The sequence below is a fragment of the Alligator mississippiensis genome, chromosome 2 (genome assembly GCF_030867095.1).
Source record: "Alligator mississippiensis isolate rAllMis1 chromosome 2, rAllMis1, whole genome shotgun sequence".
Classification (NCBI taxonomy): domain Eukaryota; kingdom Metazoa; phylum Chordata; order Crocodylia; family Alligatoridae; genus Alligator; species Alligator mississippiensis.
In genome coordinates this window covers 128,270,376-128,291,253 of record NC_081825.1, presented here as the reverse complement: position 1 = coordinate 128,291,253, position 20,878 = coordinate 128,270,376, and the positions used below count along the sequence as shown (strand labels likewise).

Sequence of the window (20,878 nt, the reverse complement as noted above, 5' to 3'; positions counted from 1 at the left end):
GCCACGTAAAATAAATTAACATAAATTTGGCACCAATCCTGTACTTTGAAAAAACAAGCTCTTGTAACATACCAGACCAATAGAAATGTTTCTCCAGTGTCTTGTAAATCTTGAATGAGAATTTTTGTTCTTTAAACAAATATTTGCAATGTTTGAAAGCCAAATATTGCAGGAATAAGAAGCTGAAAGTGAAACTAAATATAAATAAAAATAAAACTGACTTCTGTAATTGCATAACTGAAGCTAGAAGTGTGTTAAAAAAATCTTGTTGATCTAATAAAAGATATCATCTCTACTATGAGTCCTGGTTGCTTAAAAAAAACAGCATACAAATCCCCCATACCTTGGTAAGTGTGGATAGTAGTGAGCAGGGATTCTGGTTTTCCCTGCTTAAAAATTGCAACTTCTCTGACTTAAACCCCAAATCTGCATTTTTCTGCGATTTAAATGAAACACCACGGTATCTCTGTATTATAATGTCTGAGACACTAGTAAGGCTTCCAAATTACTTGAAAACTGTAAATATATCAATAAAACATTGTGTTCAACCGATACCGGGAGGGAGGGGAGCGGAAAGGAAAGTGGGGGGTTACCGGTGGCTGTGCTGCACTGCAAGCGCAACTGCCACTGCTGCCGTGACCATCGCTGGTCTGGCCTGAAGGAGCTGGGGGGAGGTGGGGAGCGGCCCCAGCTCAAAGCAGCGGGAGGAGGCGGGGAGCGGCTCTGGCCTTGACCTGAAGTGGCAGGGGGAGGTGGGGACCCGGCCTGGGGGGGGGAGGGGGGGGGGCAGACGCAGACCTCTGTCCCTGCCCACTCCCGTCATTCTTGATGGGCAAGTTTCTAGTACCTGTATATTTAGGCATTTAATTTGTTCTTTTATCATAGAAAATCAGAGCTCCCCCTGCCCCCTTTGCTTATGAGGAGGTGGGCCCAGGTATGGCTTTGCCCCCCACTGCTTTGTGGTGCTGAGCAGCCCTGATATGCTGGTGTCCTGCCCCTGCCGTTGCCCCTCACTCTACACCCACAGCAACCTGGCCTTGCCAGTGCCCCTTACTCCTCACACACAGCTCACCACCCCAAAGCACTGCTGCTGCCCTTCACTTGTGACCTGCAGCCCCCTGTCACCCCAGCCCTGCCAGAGGGGATCCCCCTGCCAGGGCTATGGGGCCAGGGCCTGCAGCCCCCTGCCCCTTCCAGCAGCTGCCGGAACCTGGTGTGGGAAAGCAGAGAGGAGAGGGCAGGCTTGCCTGGAGTGAGCTGCAGGAATGTTCTCTGTGCTGTATGGCTGCCACATACATGTGCGTATGCAAATACACGTGGTGCTCCCTGACTGTGATCGCCTTCTTTCCGCTCCTCCCAGCCCCACGCAGCCCCTTGCAGGCTGAAACTGCCAGCCTGCAAGGGGAACCCACTGTTTCCCGTGTTTTTCTCTTTTAAAGGAGAAAATACACATTCTTTCCTTAAAAGTAGGAAATCTGCATTTTTCTCCGTTAAAGGAGAAAATCCAAGTTTTTTTTGCAGCGAATGGAAAACCTGGATCCCTGGTGATAAGCCAACTGAGTATTTACAGTGTTCTGTTCTAATAATCTAAGGTATTGAAAGCAAGAAATAAATTTATAACATCCGTTTTTATAAAGCTTATGATCTGCAGTTATGAACTTTCAGCGTGGTTCATTCAGCTGAAGCATGTTACCCTAAGGACCAAACTAACACCTTTATTTGTAATTGACAAGATGGTGAGGATTAAAATGGGTCATTCCAGTTCCATTATGAATCAAGCAGTTTTGATTATCTAGTAAAAGTGGCAGCCAGCTGACTCAGTGTAATAAACATTAAAAGAAAGATTCCCCTGAGTTCTATACCAGTAAAATGCCATCTCAATCTTGTTGTATATTTATTTATTTATTTATTTATTCTTTTTATTGCAACCGCTTATATTTTAGCTAAGTTTTCCCAGTTATCATGTCACTGTACATGATACTAGAATTGTCTGGTGCCATGTTCTGTGCGTTAACAACTTCTCCAGGGCATAGTTCTGGAGGGGAAGATTGATGCAGCAGTTGGGGCATATACTTGAGGCTCAGAAGTCAACTTCCTACTTTGCTGTACACATCACTTAAGGTCCAGATCCTCAAGGTATTTAGTCACTTAACTCCCATCAATTTAAATTTACTTAGATACATTTGAGAATGTTGTCCTTACTTTCCCCATTTATAAAGCTAGGACTTCTTAAAAAATCCTGTAAAACTACTCTCCTTCACCAGGGATTGTGAGGATACATGTGTAAAGTGTCATGGGATAGTCAGATACTACAGTATACTTGGCCATGTGAGTACCTAAACTAAATAATTAATACAAATAAACTATGTGGATTTTTGATGAACAAATTGGCTAGTCTGGCAGCAAATGAACCACAGTACAAAGCTTAAAAGGACAAACAGGCATAATTTGCCTGCAGAAATGGAGCACTGTCTGACGTTCCCTCAGACAGCAGCTTCTCTAATTGTCAGCCTTCCAGCTGAGTGGTTTTCAGACAAAATCAACAGCTCTGCTGACATAACTGTTCACAGGGATCCAGCGTTGAGTAGTAACTATGCCTTCTGATTAATGAATATACAGAAAAATACCTGAGTTTTGTATAATTTTATTGCACGTGTGTCTTTGTTTTTGGCATGACTACTTTTTTTCTGAGAAGTGTTGGATGTGTAGGGAGGAGGTTTGCAAGGTATATAAAGCACATTATGATCTGCTTTTCACGCAGACTTTATGAAGTACAGCTTTTGACTCCCAAAAGGACCATTGCAGCTAGGCTTATTTATAAGACTTAGAATTTTTGCTTTTTAAAATTATTTTACAAGCAGTCAAGCCTAAAACTTGTAATTTTTTAATTTCCTCTTGACTGTTACTAAATCTTTATTCTTGTAGGTTTTGTTCCACTAAGGCAAATGCATTGCCCGCAATGTTCTGTTGGACTAAAACATTCTTCTTGGTAAAGTCATAGTAGAGAGCTGTTCTTTCAATGCAGGAGCAAATCTGAAGTTGTTGATTTTGTTGTACCTTGTTGCCATTCTTGGGTAGCCAAAAATATTCTGAGGGGTAGAGTCTGTAAATTATTCCAGGGAGCTGCGGCTTAATCATGGCTGCTGAATATGAAGAGCCCCACAAGTGGTTGGAGTTTACAGTCATTTTAAGTACGTAAATGAAGCATGTGTTTGTTGATAGCGGGGATATTTGTATTGATGAACCTACTCCAATGTGGTAGTGCTGCAATTGTGCAAAATGGGATTGCACTTGTGCAGCATATTTTAGACTCAAGCAAGTCGTCTCTTGTAGTCAGACTGATACAAAGGTCTCCCGTGCAGATAGGATCTTTTCTTTTTTTTTTTTAACTGGATGGGTGGCGGAAGCATGGAAGTTTCACAATCTAGATCCGTAAGTGTCAAGAGGGTGTCATGAGGACTGAAGGAAGACAATTTTTTCCTGCAAAACCAGGAGATACGCAGAATTCAAGTTTTACATACTGTGGTAGATAAAAAAAAATTTGGTGTTTTTTTGGCCATGTTTTATCAAAATGGGTTTGTTACAGTTATTTTCATTTTAGAAATGTGAAATGTGATTGCTCGTGTGTCTACCGATGAATTTTCTGTCACCAGAAAATTCCAGAAGTGAGGAAATAGGCAAAATGAAACTGCAAATGCTTGAGAGAGGAGGTTGTGGAGTTCTGCATGGTCCTAACAAGGATATAAAGCATGTTTCTTTCTGTTGCTGAGGAAAATCTCTCGGGTTGTAGTTTGCTGGCAGTTGGAAAATGTATTTACCTACAGAAAGCAGGAAATACTCTGCTTTTCAGTTCCTAATGATACCTGCATCATGTTTAAAAACACGTGACATCCTATCACTCAGTGCTGACACCTGCTGTCTGTAAGTTGTTTGGGTGATCAATTCCTCAGACTCACACTTATTTTTTCCCAGTTTTCCTTGCTACTTCTTGCCAGCTGTCCTCATTTATTTTCACATTATCCTAATGCTTCCACTAATTTCCCTACCCAGTTTTTAAATGTGTGTTACCCATCGGCTCATAAACAAACACCCAATATGTGTACAGATATTTAAAGTGTTGTTTGAGAGGTAGTAAATCTTGTTTTCTTTTTCCTCCTCCTCCCTGCATTGTTCTGTCAAGTTTTATAATAAATACTGTCAAAGCAGTCTCCCCAGGGCATTGCAGGCAGCCACAGAAAAGACGTGCATTAACCCCCAAGCAGAGGCCCAATGACTAGTATTTCAAATAATAAACTGTAGCTTTGTACAGTTTAACCCTGTTTTTCCCTGTGCATATGCTTCTAAATTTGAGTTCAAATTCACCTCCCATCAGGCCATTGTGTACCATGGCACTGCAGGGGACTTACTGCTAGGAGTTGGTATAACTTGTTCTATGTGGTGTCCAGGCACCAGAGATTGTATTAACAAGGGGAAAAGATACTGAATTTACCCAAATCCAAGATTACTCTGAATTTAAGATGACCCCCCCTCCCCCCGAAGTGAGATTCTCTACATGGAAAATTCATAAATTTGTTACAACTTTCTGTGTATAAAATCTGTTTGTTAGGGGCTCCTCTTAAATTATTCCCCGCCCCCACCATTGCAGTGGGGAAAGCAGTGGCAGAAGGGGCAGGTGGGAGTGGCTGTGGGGGAGAGGACAGCAGCCTGACCCTTGTGCCTGCTGCCTCCCCACACTGCCCCCAGCTGCCTGTCTCCCTAAACACTCCTGCCCCCACCTGGTCTGCATCATGCCCTCCCTCTGGTCCCCTGCTACTTACCCCTCCCATGCCTGTACCCCCTGGCACCTGCCCTCCCCCTGCTGCCCCACTCTCCTCTGCATCTTTGCCATCTTCTTCCTCTGTTCCTCCTCTTGCTGCCCCCCCCCTTCTGCTTACCCTCCAGCTCTTGCAGGCTCTGTTGGAGTTGCTGCTGCTGAGGCCAGAGCCAGCATGTGCCCCATGCCCTGGGCTGGAATAGAGCCAGAGCCAGTAAGGGGGGGGAGGGGGGCTAGCAAAAGTGGAGGGGGTAAGGGTGCCAACGTGGTGGGGGAGCAGGCAGTAGCTGCCATTCCAGCTCAGTGTCAGTGCCAGAACAGGGGCCAGAGCTGCAGCAGCCACCTGTTCCCTACCCCCCTGCTGCCTTGTACTTGAATCCAAACAAGGGGCTTCCTACCACACCCCTGCCTATTAAATAGGGAAAAGACCTTGTCTTGGATTTGAGTAAATGGCAGACATGGCTAGAGACACTTGTGCTGTGGTGACTGCTAGTTAGCTCGACATCCCTATGTGGTTGTAAGAGCCACCCCAGGTTAGAGCAGCCCTGAAGCAATTTTATCTTACATCAGGGGCTGAACTGGCTACGAGATAGCTTGAGAATTCAGGATGGCACACATTGCTTAAGCTACTTTTTTTGCTTCCTTGCTCCATCCAGGTCTTGCAGTGATTGCAGCCTTGTCAGACCCAGAGATTGGAAAGAATTTTTATTTTCCTTATTTTTGTAACCTAGATACTTTTTTCAAGCAACTTGTACTCTATCTAGCACAAGTGTTGTGCTAAATCCTTGAGTATGAAATACAAAAGAAAGCATACAATCATAAAAAAATGTATTTATCTAAAATATTGCACATTTGTAATTATTTTTGTCAATATTACTTTATAAATGATTAAAGGAAAGCATCCCACACCTCTCAGGAAACATGTCTGCCTCAGCAAGTTCATTATGTTTGCCTTTGCTGCTACTCCCATCCAAGCGAATAATAATGGAATTGGGAATAGCTGCTAGTTATTGTATGAAAAGGAAGATAAGTCTTTAGGTAAGAGCACCACTGCCTCTATTCTTGACCACAGCTGCAATAGTTCAGTGCAATAGTGAACAATTAAAAAAGTGCATTGGCTTTGTGTGGTTGAGGGGGGAAGGTAGGGGAAAAAAGGATCATTCTCAGGTCTAGCTCATGCTAAATGTGGCTCTTCTACTGTATTTCAGTGCGAGTCTCAATTGATTCTACTGAGACCTGGCTCATCTTGAATATCTACTTCAAATGAGATTTTATTTGCTATAAAATAATAAAAGATAGGGCTTGTTCCTTTATATCAGGATATTTTTAAACTTTTGTGTTATTTATCTTCTGATAGCTTCAAGAGACAACAATTTACTAATGCATATCCACTTGTGGCTAATGATAATAGTAGATTTGGGAAGTCTCATGGTTTGAAAGAAGAGGGATTAATCTTTTTCTCTCCCCTACGTCCCTGAATTTGGGACAGTTCAGACCCCAGACTCTGAGGATCAGTATAGAGAACTAATTTTTTCTGACTAGAATGACTCTTCATGGTAACTTTTTTGATAATCTAAAGATAGGAGTAAAGGTTAAACCTCTAGTTGGCTAGCTGCTTACAAGAGATTACCTTTGCAATCTATGAACTAATTCCCCTTAATCCAGAAAAGTTTGGTAGAGGCAGGGAGTCTTGCACCTAGTGAGGAAGATATTAAAATTGCTTTAGTGACAAAGTAAATAGGTAAACTGCCCCCTGTGCTGTGTGTAATACTAACTACTTATGAGTAGTACTACTGTAATACTAACTGCAGGACAGAACCTCCCACTGTCAGTTTTTGACCTACTGCTTCCTTCCCCTTCCTTTGTTATTCTTTGAATTTCCATCATTATATAAACCGTTTTTGTTCTTTTGTTTATTTTTTGCTAAAGAAGGCTAAAACAAAAAGTCTCTTGCTGCTAGAAAACCAAATGTATACTACTTAAAAGCTGCATTCATTACACACCAGCACATACAATGTGCCTTGAAAAATGAGAAGAATTTGAGTACAACTAGATGGGTCTCAGAGTAATTTGTTTTTTGCTTAGAATAAACAATTTGAAAGCAATTACCTTTATAAAGATTTAGTGTCAAGTTATTTTAGGCCCAAATTACTTGACAGGCTTTATACTCTAATCTGGTACGTAAGGGATGCTAAGTGGCTCCCTTCAAAAAAGGTTTAATTTACCTGGAAAAAAAAAGTAGCAATTCATTCCATGAATATCTTGTTATTGTCACTGGAATATGTCATGAGCGTGGGGGTCCATTAAGTTGCTTTATGATGACAGAGTTGTTTTTAAGTAGGAGTTCTGAGTATTATCTACAACAATGGGAAATTGTATTCCTTTCTCCCCCCCCGGAATGTTAAAATATGTCATTTGGAAATCACTTTAGCCAGAGACACTTGCTGCACTGTGAAAAGGTTAACATTCCCAATCAGCTCAATACAGATGCCAGTTGTAGATAGGACACTTATGTCAAAGTACAAAACCTATAGGTATTTGAAGTCTTCTCTTTCTCCTAGGAACTGTCAGTTTGTTCTCTCTTCACACAGGTCATTTGAAGTGTTTACTGCTTGATATACTTTGCTGAACTCTTTACTGGCCTCCTTCCTTTCTAATCTGAAAAACTGAAACAGTGGAAGAACTGAACAAGCTCCATTATGTTTCATTCCAGACGAGGATGTCTTGGGAAACTAAAAAATGTTGGATCTGAGTTGTTGAATAAGCAGGATTCCCATGTCCTCCATAAAGCTGCTTCTGTTTAACTCTTATGTTGCAGTATCAGCTAGAAGTCAACTGCCGTGGGAACCTATCTGCTGTGTAAATATGGTGGGTGACCGTTCTATCTTTGTTTTTTGTGGCACGAACTAGAGTATGTATTGATGATTAATGAGGTTTCATATTTCACTTTGAGAGGCTATCCAACCTGCAACAAAAGAGGGATTGCATTATACTTTTTGAGTCAATTAAAGATGTATGTGAGTTTGGAGTCCAGTGCAAACTTCCTGGGCCTACAACTAGAATGAGATACTGAAATGATGTCTTTTATTGAAATTATTCCACTGAAAGTAATGGCGGAGTTTGCTCCTGTTTGGTATTTGCAACTGAAAAAATATTTTGGCAAATTATCTGTTTGCAATTAATGACTGTAAATTAAGACTGATTAAACTGTCAAACTCTTCCGAAGAGATGGCAAACCTTCTGCATCAGTACAGTAAAGTGCAGTGGCATCCTGAAATTAAATGTGAAGGAACGGCAGTTTCAGTCTTGTGCCGTATGTAGAGTAAAACTGAAGTCAGCATTTGCAAAAATATTGGCGCAGTAACTTAAATACTATTAGAAGACATATGTTTTTCTCATAAAAATGCTGTGCTCTTTCAAGTATGCTATGGTATTTTGCATCAATGCTACCATAAATTAGGGTGTGAAAGATTAAATTTTTAAATAAGTATATGTATACTGATAATGCATTACCAGTTAACATTTAGCGTGGGGCGCAGTCCGGTGGGGAAGAGAATCAGCATGGTGCCTCAGGAACAGGAAGGTGGTTGGAGGGAGAGAGGGAGGAGGGCAAGCGGGGACTACTGCCCTCAGACCAGGGGTGGGCCAAATATGGCCTGTGGACCAGATTTGGCCTGCCAGACACTTTCATCCAGCCCGTGGGCACCCACCAGCGACTGTACCCTGCCCAGCCCTTCTACCCATGAGGGTCAGAGTGAGGTGCCCAGGTATACACACCCCCCAACATACCCTATTGTGCCTCACTCCCACCCTTCCTGCCACTGCTGCAGCCACCCCTGGGGGACCTGTTTGGCTTCCCTAGCGTCCTGCTCAATCAGGGCAGCAGGTAGCGAAGTGGCAAGGGTGGAGGTGGGGGTAGGGGAGGAGCTGCAGCTGGGTGGGGCAGGGAGCATAGGTCTGGGGCTGACAGTGCAGAGCCTGCACCCAGAGGAGGGTGGCTGGAGCGCAGAGTTTGGTTGGGCAGGGTGTGGGTTTGAGGGAGGGTGTGGCGACCCCCCTTCCACACTCTCCCCCACATGGCGCGCTCAGGGCAGTTGTGCCCCACACAGGTACTGACACCCAGTGGTGCTGGACACAGCTGTGTGCTGCTGGCCCCAGCACCTGTGCGAGGGCAGCAGGAACTGCACGCCATGTGGGGGGAGTATGAGGGGTCCCCATACCCCCATTCTCACACCCCACAAACCTCACACACCCACACCCTGCCCCCCACATATATACACCCCCAACATAATCTATGCCCCCACACAGAGCCACACCCCCTCACAAGCCCCCCCACACATAATATAATAGACTAAGACTTTATTTTTTAGTTATTATGCAGTCACTTCTATATACAGTGCAAACACAAATCATGACAAATTAAAATAAGTTATAGTAGGTGTTTGACTTTTAGTGTATGATTTGCTTTTTTGTGGTTCTAAGATGGGACCCCCCCCCGGAGTATTTCTGTGGGGCAAGGGGAGGGACTGCTGGTGGCAAAGGACAGGGGTTAGGGGTAGGACTTCTGGTCCCAAGACTGTGACCAAGGGACGGAGCAGCTGTCCCCAGAGGGGGCTACCAATACAGCCCTCCAAAGCTCACCAAACCCTGTTAAGAGGCCCTCCAGCTGAAATAATTGCCTACGCTTCCCATAGATTATGAGGTTAAAGAGGAAAACAGCAGGTGGCCTAGTGACTTGTCAGTTAAGCAATTAACTGCTCATTCACAGGTGCCAGGAAGCCAGCTGGACAGAGATAAGAGACTACTTAAAGTTTAAACCTGCCCCACAACTCGCGTTGCCTGTTTCCTCTCTCCTGCTGCACCGGTGGCTACAGCGGGCTGGAAAGCCCCTCTGCTGCGCACAGCTTCATGTGGGCTGTGTTGTCTATTGGGGCTTGCCACCATTTTTTAAAATTATATTTAAGTGATACATCCCTACCAGAAATACCAGAAATAGTGCATGAACCTTGCTGAACTAGACTTACTGACTTCACTGTTAGAATGTCAAGTATAAGGATGGTATTTCTGAATTAATTGAGCACTTCATCTATAGCAGGCTTGTCCAACATATGGCCCACGGGCCACCATGTGGCCCGCCAAGCCATTTTATCTGGCACGTGGTGGAATGCGGAGCCGCAGCGGCAGAGTGCAGAGCTGTGGCGGCAGCAGCGCCAGCGGAGCCACGGCAGTGGAGGGCAGAGCCGTGGCAGCGGCACAGAGCCGTGGCGGCAGAGCGCAGAGCCGCCATGGAGCCGCGGCGGTGGCAGCAGTGCTGGCAGAGCCGTGGCGGCAGAGCGCGGAGCCGCGGCAGCGGCAAGGCGGGCAGGGCCGGCCCACAGGCCCCAGCTGGCAGCGAGGGGAGGGGAGCTGCTTACCCCCGTGGTGCCCGACTCATCAGTGAGTCGGGTGCTGCTGCAGCTGCCCCAAGGGCTGCACGGAGCGGGGCTGCCCCAGCTGCACCTGATTGGACGAGCTGGGGATTGGCTTCGCCCTTTGGCCCCCCCCCCCCCCGCATGTGGCCGGAGGAGCTGCAGTATGGCCTGCACCCTGCCTGCATGCGTGGTGGATGGAGGCACAAGGTAAATTCCCGCGCGGAGTTGGGGACGCCTCGGGGCTGGACTGGAGCGAACAGAGGCACGGGGTAAGTTCCCACGCGTAGCTGGGGGCGCCTTGGGGCTGGGCCAGGGCAGAGTCAGTTCCCGTGCGGAGCTGGAGGCGCCTCGGGGCTGGGTTGGGGCTGTGTGTATGTGCGTGCGTGCATGCATGTGCATGTGTGTGTGTGCTTCCCAGCACATCCCAATAGCTGCTTTGGTTCTGTCTGCTGCAACACGTGTGCACATTTCCAGACCCATTTCATTGTTACTTCCTGCAACTTCGTTGGTGTCAAAGGTCATGTGACATCACTTCCTGATGTGATGTCACTTCCTGTGAGGTCTTTGCATATGGCTCGCCGGCGCACTGGGTGATAAAAAGTTCGTGATCCGGCCCCACATTCAAAAAAGGTTGGACACCCCTGATCTATACGTCTAGGTAGCAGCTCAAGTAGATCTTTGTTGCTAAATACAGAGAGAAAACAATTGGAACCAAAAGGAAAATATTTTTTTATGTCATAAATGTGCTAATTTGTACTAAGATACTCTAGTAAATTAAGATAATGGTACATTTCACAGATACTGATTTAATTTTTTATCAGGTTTAATTTATTGTGTGTTTTTCACAGCTGCTTAAAACTTACGGTTTCTGAATATAACAAGCAGCTTTGTTATTGTGTTTTAAGTTTTGACAGTGAAGTCGGATGTGAAAACAGCAAAGGGGAGATGAGGGCTCTGTCCTCAAAAATGCTTTCCAGTCATAGGATTGTTCATCCTAATATTAATAATTTTTACAAAGGTAGTAGATGTTATTCATCATTGTTTGAAAATTCAGCAAACTGAGACTTCCTATGTGTGATGTCAAGTAAACCACTGCCAGCTGATACCAGAATTGAGACTAGAACTCACATCTCCTGACTCCTGTGTATTTGATTTGGCCACTAGATTGCCCTGGCAATTGTATGGTACTTCTGTGGGACTAGAAAAAAGGTATAATCCTGAGCAGCCATTTTGTGGTTAACGTTTTTCCTACTGAATAGCAAATTCCCATGACCAACATCTGGGTTAATTTGTTTTGGAGACTTTATTTTATAGAAGATTTTGATTTTATGAAGGAAAACAACTTATCCTTTGTGCCTTTTGATTATCTCCCATGAATGCTGTTACATTTTTTTCATTAGAATTTTTCATGTTAATCTCAAATCACTTAAGTTCCACATTGCCTACACTGCTGCACACCTTGCAGCTGAATTGGCAATTGATTTATTGCTTTGGGAAATGTTTAAAAGCTATTGCTTGCTCTCTTTAGCCTCCCAAAATAAGACCTTCTGGAGATGTAGCTTCATGAAAATATCAAGTTAAGAAATGGATTAATTCAAAAGAGAGCCATTAAAAAAGGTTATAATGACTTTTACCAAAACAGAAGCCAAATCCCTTTGCAGCATAATGGTATCTGTAATCTAGAAGCCTTATTTGATCAGAACAGGTTTTTTTCAGACAAAACAGCCTTTGCTTTGAAAGCTGTTTCCTGTAATGTAAGTAATACTGGCTTTGAAATTTTGGTTAGTCTCCACTTTCACAGACAAGGCATCTTTCTTTTGAAAAGAAATGTGAAGCAGTTTTGTCTCTCTGAGCTGTTTAAATAGTCCCCTGTACCTTGTGTTATCATATTATTGATAACATGCACATTTTGTATGTGAAGAAATCACACTTTGAGCACAGCAGGATATAAAATCTTACTTGGTTCAGCAAGTGATGCTTGCTGAATAAAGTCTCTGACATTGGTTTTAATAAAATGTGACAAAGTTAGCATACTGTAAATATGCTTCTAAAATCATTTGTATTATTACTGATAGCTTCTTAAATTATTATGGTTTTAAATGCATGTAATTGCTGGCCCTGCAATGCTTCTTCATTGAAAATACATTATTAATATAATTAAGTGAATGCCAGAGCTGGGATAAATTCTGTAGAGTAAGGCATCTAGGCCCTGGAAGCAAATGATCTCTATTAGGACATGATCCTTCCTTTAAAGTGCTAACTCCCTAGCAACACCTTTTGACAGTTTGATCCCTCATGCAACTTTAATTTGGGAGGAGTATTTCAGGAGTGCCAATCCTAGGCATTTGAGAATCATAAGATATTTAAAAAATTAATACACAGAGTCCTGGAGTAGTCTGATTTTTTTGAGCCTGTCTGGGCCATATTTTGAAGTCTTTCTCTGCAGCCATGCGAACTGGAACCCTTCTTTATAGGGACCTACTGAATTTGTGATTGTGTGAATTTGGGGGACATTGTGAAATTGGGTGGGCTTGCTCACTGCAAAAAAAAAAAAAAAAAAGGAAAAGTCCAGCAAGCAGAGAAAAGGTGGAGTGGGAGGAGCCCTTTAGTCTTGGAGCATGGGGGAGGATGCAAGGGGAAAGGACTACTTTCAGCAGGAAGCGGGGAAGCTGCAAGCAGCTTGCATCAGGGTCCCAGGCTGGCTGTGGCGGGCAGCCGGGGGGCTGCACCAGGGTCCATGGAGTCCCAGCCTGGCTCACTGTGCTCGTGCACCCATGGCTGGTCCAGGGCTCTGTGGACCCTCGTGCAGCCTCCCCGCTTGGGGATGCCCCCAAACTGTGGCTTAATTACCCATATTAAGCCCAGGAAACTCATTAATCTATGCTTAATAATGTGTGGATTAATGTCTTCCCCAGGCCTAATCAGGGTAATTAAGTTGCAGTTTCAGGCTATCTGGCAATCTGGGAAGGGGTGGGATTGCCACAGCCTTTTGGTCAATCGGAGTCATGAGCAGGGGATGACCGCCGTGCTTAACCTACTTATTTAATGAAAGCTTCAATTGCTGCATAATTGCATAACTAGAGGAACTAGAGCAACGATTCTCAACTAGGGTGACTGCTTGGATGATTTCTACCCCGCACCCCTTGCTCAGCCCCTCTACAAGAAGGTGAGCACTGTAATCTATATATATAAAGAACTTAGTCCATCTGTCTGTCTGTCTGTAATTCTTTTGTGGGGCATGGCTCCTGGTGGGGTGTGACTCCAGCCAGTGCTGCTTCAAGAATGACAGGCAGGGTGAGTGGGGACGGAGAGCTGCCACCCACCACCCCACGCTGCTGCTGCCTCCTGGGGTGGGAGGGGGGTGGCACAGGGCTGGACATGGAGCGGGGTGGGGGAGGGTCTCATGGGGGCCGACTGCGGGGGAGGGGGGCGGATGGTGGTGCGCGGCAGTGTGGGGTGGCAATGGTGGCTGCCGCATGCAAGCTTCCACCCCCTGTTACTCCTGGGAGGCGGCAGTGGTGAAGGGTGGTGGGTGGCGGCACTCTGTCCTCACCGCCCCCCCGCCCCGCCCCTCCAACTTCATTCTTGACAGGCAGTTCACTAGTGTATAAGTTTTTGAAATTGGGTGCTACTTAATTCACAAAAGTTATGGAGGGGTACCTTGAGTCTAGTGAGCGGTGCTTAGCATCCAGAAAGATTGAGAACCACTGTGCTAGAGTCAGAGCTTTAGGCAAACACCAAATACCTCAAGATTTGTGATAAAACTGGCCACCTGTACTAATCCCAAAGTTCCAAGAGAAGCCAGCAGGGGCAAATTTGTCAAAAGCAGTGTGTTTCATGACTAGGCCAGGCCACGTTTGCTAGCATGTTTATAGTAACATAGATTTTAAAGTTCTGTGGTAGTTGTGTCCTAATCCTATCATATGAATGATAGATCATTATGTAGTCATAAACCTTTAAAAGGTGGATCTCAATTTGGTAGAGAGAACCTCTTCTCTGCTTCTTTTGTTCCCCTTGTAGCCAGACTCAGAATCATGACTGAATGACGCCATGGATATATATTTACTAACATATGTGTAACTAATTACATGCTTGTTTCAGAATCTTCACTATGAAGAAACTCACTAGTGTTTGCAAGGTTCTTTGGGTAGATGTGATATCTTCTATTAGACCAACTAAATGTTTAGTGTTTAGCATTCCATGGGGAAGTTTTGTTTTTTTTAATATGCCAGTATTTTCTAGTTCCAATGGAACTGCACCTGTTTATACCTGTCCCATGAACCTCTCTCACTGACTCCTGTCCTGTGGCCTCAATACTGTTTCAGTTTAGTGGTCACCTGTACAGTGCAGTCTGGAACTGCAACAAACGGAAAAGATTGTCACCCTGGTGGGGTCTTGGAATGACAGCCAGGTTGTTTTAACTTTGGTATCCTACCACACTTTCTGTTTTGGGAGCTGACAAATGCCATTTCCAAGTGTGTGGAATTTAGATTAAGTTGTGGTTCTTTGTCTTGAAATTTTCTCTTTTCGGCTGTTCGCAGATGTGGAAAAAACAGAAACAAAAATTGTGTTTTACTTTAAACTTGGCATGGTCCTGCACTGAGCCCAGAGTGTGTTCAGAAGAGGCATCATGTTAGTTGGACCCAGCTTTCCCAATGTCTGCATAGATCAGGTACTTAAGTAGGGCTTTTTTGGCACTTTTAATAGCTGATTGCATGAGCTATTAGATAAGTGACCCCAGCACCTGAACTATGCAAACTGCAGAGCTGGGTCAAAGTAATGCACTGCTGCTTCTGGTAAAGCACATTTTTCCCTTCACACCCATCAGTGACCTTCATGTCTAATATTAGTTCCCATCTTTTGAAATTTAAGTGAAGGACTAGCTGAGGCTATACCGCTATGTTCATCACTTCTTGTTTCTACAGGAGTCTTTCATAGTAATAGCTCACTTAGCTGCAGCAGAAGAATCTTATGTCCAACTTCAAGGAAATGCTCCATTTGATTTTTCTTTTTTCCCTCCCCTCCCCTTATTTCATGTTTCAGAGTAGATTTAGACTCTTATATGGGAACTCCTTGTGCCCACCACCTTTTTAGTCAAAGACTTTGTGTTGAAATTGTTGAATGCCTTACTTCACATCAGGGTACTTTACCAATTGTTTCAGAAACTTTGGCTGTGACAGTTTAATATGGGAAAATGTAAATTTTAGCTGAATTTCAATCATCATTCTTTCAGATCTGAGAGTTAAATAAATATGTATGTTAAAAAAAAAATCCAAAAGAGAGATCAGTCTCTAAGTGAATCTAGTTATGAGCAATCTATGCAAATGCTTAAATGTTTGAAGAGCTGAGGACAAAGGCTTTGGCAAAAAAGTTATATGTGACAAGGCTTATGCTGGATTTCAGTCTCTTATTGTTACAGCCTCTCTGTTAGAAATAAAAAGGATAACTTTTGTCCAATAACATTTCAAAATCCTCTTGTATACAGAGGACTCTGCTATTTAGGTTTATTCATCCTGTGTAGTCTAATTTATAAGATTTTGGGGGCAGAATTTGAGTGTTGTTTAGTGATTGGTTCCTACAAGTGCTGATTAGTTAACTTTCTCTTTACTTGGGGAAACTCAAACCGTAGAATACTTTTATCTTATACCAAGGTGATACCAGTGGTGCTCGACCTTTTAGCTTTACAGGCCAGATGAGTGGTTTGGGGCCAAATCAAGCCCAGCATGCCAAGGTTAGGCCTAGGACCTGGCACTGAGGGCCTAGTACTACCCCCTCCTGCCCCTGCATTTCAAGTTTAATTCTAGGAGCCTGGTCTTCTACCAGCCATCCCCACTGGGATTGAACCCTGGGGTCTGGTTATGCCTCCTCACCAGCCACACCGTGGGCTGGGGTTGGGCCCTGGGGTTTGACACTACCTCCACCCAGCCCTGTGCACTGGGATTTGGTGCTTGATCCAGCACACAGGGCCCAGGGCTTCCCAGGGGTGCAGAAATTTGGTAGTGAAGTTGATGCCACTGTTCTCTTGCCACCATATTTCCAACCCCGTGTTTCATGGGATCTGAATGACATAGGGCTGTGGGCTGGATCTGGCCTGTGGGCCAGAGGTTGAGCACCCTGGTGTAGTCTATCAGCTCAGTACCATATTTATTTGCATACCACATCCTTCTGAATAAGATATGCACCTTATTTTGGGAAGGCAGAATGAAGAAGTAAAAATGTTTTTACAGATTCATACCTACCACATCACAGGCTTATCATGGCTGAACACTTCTGGCTTCTGAACACTTCTGGAGCAGAAGCAGAGTTTGCTTGTCAGCATCACTTTCTCCCTGCAGCTCCACAGCTAGAACCCTCTCTCAGCTGCTACTGAATTGGCAGCAGCTTGTTGCTCAGCTGTTCCTGCATCCCCATACCTCCATTCCTATGTGCAATTCTTGCTTAAAATCTGCAGTTTTGGAGGACTCATTTTCAGGGAAAAGATGCATGCAGTATGTGAGCGAACATGGTATTACTGTAACTGCAATTTTAAAATGGGCATCAAATTCTTCAGATAGTAAAAGACCTGGGAAGAACTTGTACAAGTAAGTGCTGTGCAGTGGGTGTGCGTACATGTAAAAAGGCTGGCGGGGAGGGGAGGGGCAAACCACAGACAGTAAGAATTTGAAGGGATCTCATTTTCTTAACCTTTAAAAATATCATGTGGGCATTTATACTCAAAATGTGCATTTTTGGCCCTACCATTCAAAGAATGAATTTAGTCCAGCATAGGCAGAAGTGGAAAAGGCTTGCTACTATTTAGATACAAGTTCTTTTAATATGTTTTCCACTTCTATACACGTATTGGTGGTAGAGGGAAAAGCACACATGCTAAAGGATATTTGTACAAAAACTTCTAAGCCTCTTAAAATTCTAATCATTCCTTGCTTATACTTATGTGAATGCAGATATAATTTTAAAAATTTTGAATAGCAAAAATCTTCTCCATTGAGTTCTTTCAACCACTGTTCCTTCTGCCACTATTAAGAACTGAAAGCATACTGGAGAACTTTTTTGCACCACAACACCAGAATCAGTGTGGTACTTGTTCCCTAGAGGACACAGTAGCATAACTATGGAGGGCACAACTGGGGCAGAAGTCCTGCGCACCACCTCCACCTCTGTGGGGGTGGGCGGAAATGCAAAATAACTATGACTCCAATGGTGCCTGATTGCGCTGCTGCAATCTGCAGTGTATCAGCTGGCTCTGCCCTAGGTGTTTCAGTAATGTCTGGCTACGCCTTTCATAGATGCTAGGGTTGGAAGGGACCTCCATAGATCATCGAGTCCGACCCCCTGCATAGGCAGGAAAGTGCTGGGTCTAGATGACCCCATCTAGATGCCTATCTAACCTCCTCTTGAAGACCCCCAGGGTAGGGGAGAGCACCACCTCCCTTGGGAGCCCGTTCCAGACCTTGGCCACTCGAACTGTGAAGAAGTTCTTTCTAATGTCCAGTCTAGATCTGCTCTCTGCTAGCTTGTGGCCATTATTTCTTGTAACCCCCAGGGGCGCCTTGGTGAACAAAACCTCACCAATTCCCTTCTGTGCCCCCATGATGAACTTATAGGCAGCCACAAGGTCGCCTCTCAACCTTTGAGGGGATGTATCAGAAGTTAGACTCAAGTGTGGTCTGTACTTAAGAATTGGGCCAGCATAGCTTTGCTAGCTATGGACATGATTTTTTCATACTATTTATATTGGCAAAAGCCGTAGTATAGACAAAGGTATATACGGGGGGGGGGGAGAAATCTTTTACCAGTATACCAGAATAGGTATATGCTGTTGTGACAAAACAACTCTTCTGGCAGTCAAAGCTTCCTTTCTGCTAGGAGTGTTTGCTGACTTAACTTTACTGATAAACAGGGATCCTGGTTTTCTTGTTTAATATCTGTAAATTTTCTGATTAAAAATCCCAAAATCCGCAATTGAAATTAAATGCACCTCTCTCTCGCTCTCTTTTTCTGTGTGTGTGTGTGTGTGTGTGTGTGTGTGTGTGTGTACACACAATCAGTTGAACACAATGTTTTATTGATATATTTACAATTTTAAAGCAGTTTGGAAGCCTCAGTCACTATAGTAAAATAAATTCTAAATATCTATAAATTTTGATGTTTGATTTTGGGTTTTTATCCTGGAGAATCAGTGCTCCCCTGCCTGCTTTGCTTACCAGGACACAGGTCCAGCTCCGGCTGTCCCACTTCCACTGCTTTGTGGTGCTGAGCAACCCTGGTATGGTGGTGCCCTGCCCCTGCCATTGCCCCTCACTTCCAAACCACAGCCCACCCCTCCTTCCCCCAGCCCTGCTGGTGCCCCTCACTCCCCACCCACAGCCCCTCACTGCCCCAGCTATGGGGCCCCCTGCAGCACCACCCAAACTCTGGCTGCTGCCCACAGGAGGCAGTGACTGCTGCAGCCCCAGTGGGGAGTGGAGCACTGAGCATGGCTGGAGCAGGGCCCATCGGGGGAGGGGGAGGCTCCCCGCCCTGCTGCCCTCCTTTTGGGGCCTCCACAGCCCAGCGGGCAGAACTTGGCACAGCAGGGCAGAGTGGGGCAGGGAAGCTTGGTGCCACCGCTTTGAGCCTTGTGCTGGTGAGGTGCCCCCTGCCCGGCCAGTAGCAGCGGGGTTGGTGGTGTGGGGTTGTGCCCCCTAGTGTTGCTGGGCAGGCAAGGGGCATCTTGCCATGGCAGCACAGGGCTCACGGTGGCAGCACCAAGCTTCCCCACCCAGCCTCACTCTGCCCTGCTGCGTTGGGTCCCGCCTCCTGGGCTGAAGAGGTCCCAAAAGGAGGACAGCAGGATGGGGAACCTGGCAGCCTTCCTCTGCCCTGCACACAAATCAGGGGGCAGATGCCACCCCTCTCTGCCCCCAAGACGAGCCACCTGTAGCCCTGTTCCACTCCCTGCATTGGCCCTATGGCTGCTCAGTTGGCCTTCGGCCCCCAGCCCCATGCAGGCTGGCCAGCAGCCCCAGCCCTGCCCAACTCCCTCCCTCTCTCTCTCCCTCACTATAAGGGCCTCAATCCCCACCCCTCCACCCAGACTTACCTGCAGGAGCTGCTCTTCAGGCTGCGTGGCAGCCATGTGCATGTGTAAGTGTGTGGTGTCCCCTGTCTGACCACTCTCCTTCTGCTCTCCCCAGCCCCTTCCAGGCTGGAACTCTAAATAGTAGAAAAGGGGAAAGCCACCTTAGCTTGCATTTTTCTTCTTTAAAGGAGAAAATACAAGTTTTTCTCCTTAAAAAGAGAAAATCTGGGTTTTTCTCCTTAAAATGAGAAAATGCAGGTTTTACCGCATTTTTCTGTCATGAACGGAAAATCCAGATCCCTGCTTATAAATCCTGGAAAAGAGACATGGTAGAATCTGAAAGCTGCCTTTTTTGTAAAGCCACAACCTAAATGTTCAATTTTAGTAATGTGGAAGAAATGCTTTTAAATAATTCTGAGAAAATGCCTGGTGATCGAATCCTATATTTTTAATAGAAGGCAGATTTTTAAATAGCTGGCATAATGATGAGAGCTGCTGCTTTATATGAATTATGTTTAGGAAAGATGTCCTGTCATTATTTTTCTAATGATGCTGATATTATTAGAGCCAAGGCTATAACAATAAGTTATATTTTGCATTCTGATTAGACAACTATTTCTTTCTTTTTGCTGAAACCAGTATAAACATGCAGTAATACAGCATATTACCCAGATATAAAAGAAGGTACTTAGCAAAGGTGTGACATAGGCACATCAGAAGTAAAAGCTGAAATTATAATATTGTTAATGGATGCAGAAGGTCCTGTACTGGCTCCAGAGTCACCCCTTTGATGGTTTTCCAGTATCTTAATACACAATAAATACCTGAATTTCTATGTGCAACCTTCTTAGCAACTTTATTTACAAATAGGTGCCCTCTGTTCTCTCACTTGCAACAAGAATTTATATAGTACCTTTCCCTTGTCTATTAGCATAGAAAAGTAATCTGTTTAGTCCCACTTCCCCCCAAAAGTACAAGACTCCCTAACTTAAAACTCTAAAGCTGTGAATGTAGAACAAATATGCGAGCAGTTCTTTATTTGATTTATACAGTGACTGAATTTCACATCATGTTTTAATGTTTTTCTTAAACCAGTAGCAGTATCCATTCATAAGAGTAAGGGAGGAGAAAAGATATTTATCACATGTTAAATCTGTCATAAGACCGAGTTTGGAGGGGAGGGAACCAAAAATTAATGCAGCTAATTATTCAAGCTGTGCAATATGTGGACATGATTCTAACGGGTCAGTATTTTCCAGAAGCTGGTAACTATTTTGTTGGCATTTTTGTCTCCTTTCACTATTTCAGTAGAGCAGATAATAAATTCTGCAGGGTGGAATAGAATAATTCTGGGAAAATGCTTTAATAGCTCCCTAAAACTACAAAAGAAACATCCTGCCTTTTGAGATTGGAAAGCAAGCAAATGTTCATTTAAGCGTTAAAATTAAATAAAATAATTATTTGAAAAGTTCTGGTGTGAGCTGGGTGCTTATGATAGTTGCTGGGGAACGGAGGCCTCATTTTGGTTACAGAACTGGTTAAATCCAGAGTCTGTCACGTTTTAGCATTTGCTCTGCTGAAATAGCAAGCAAG

The 20,878-nt window shown here is 44.4% G+C and overlaps 1 protein-coding gene across 4 annotated transcripts in view; it reads left to right on the top strand.

Moving 5' to 3' along the window:
- The window catches only part of MCUB (mitochondrial calcium uniporter dominant negative subunit beta), a 133,144-nt gene that overhangs the window by 28,165 nt on the left and 84,101 nt on the right, over nucleotides 1-20,878 (top strand). Inside the window, exon 1 of one of the 4 annotated variants that reach the window (XM_006275636.4) lies at nucleotides 7,535-7,681. The exons of the other annotated variants lie outside the window; for them this stretch is intronic. Coding sequence (XP_006275698.2) covers nucleotides 7,589-7,681 — 93 coding nt within the window. The 5' untranslated portion in view covers nucleotides 7,535-7,588. Of the gene's footprint in view, nucleotides 1-7,534; nucleotides 7,682-20,878 lie in introns of those variants that run through there. 4 annotated transcript variants of the gene reach the window in all.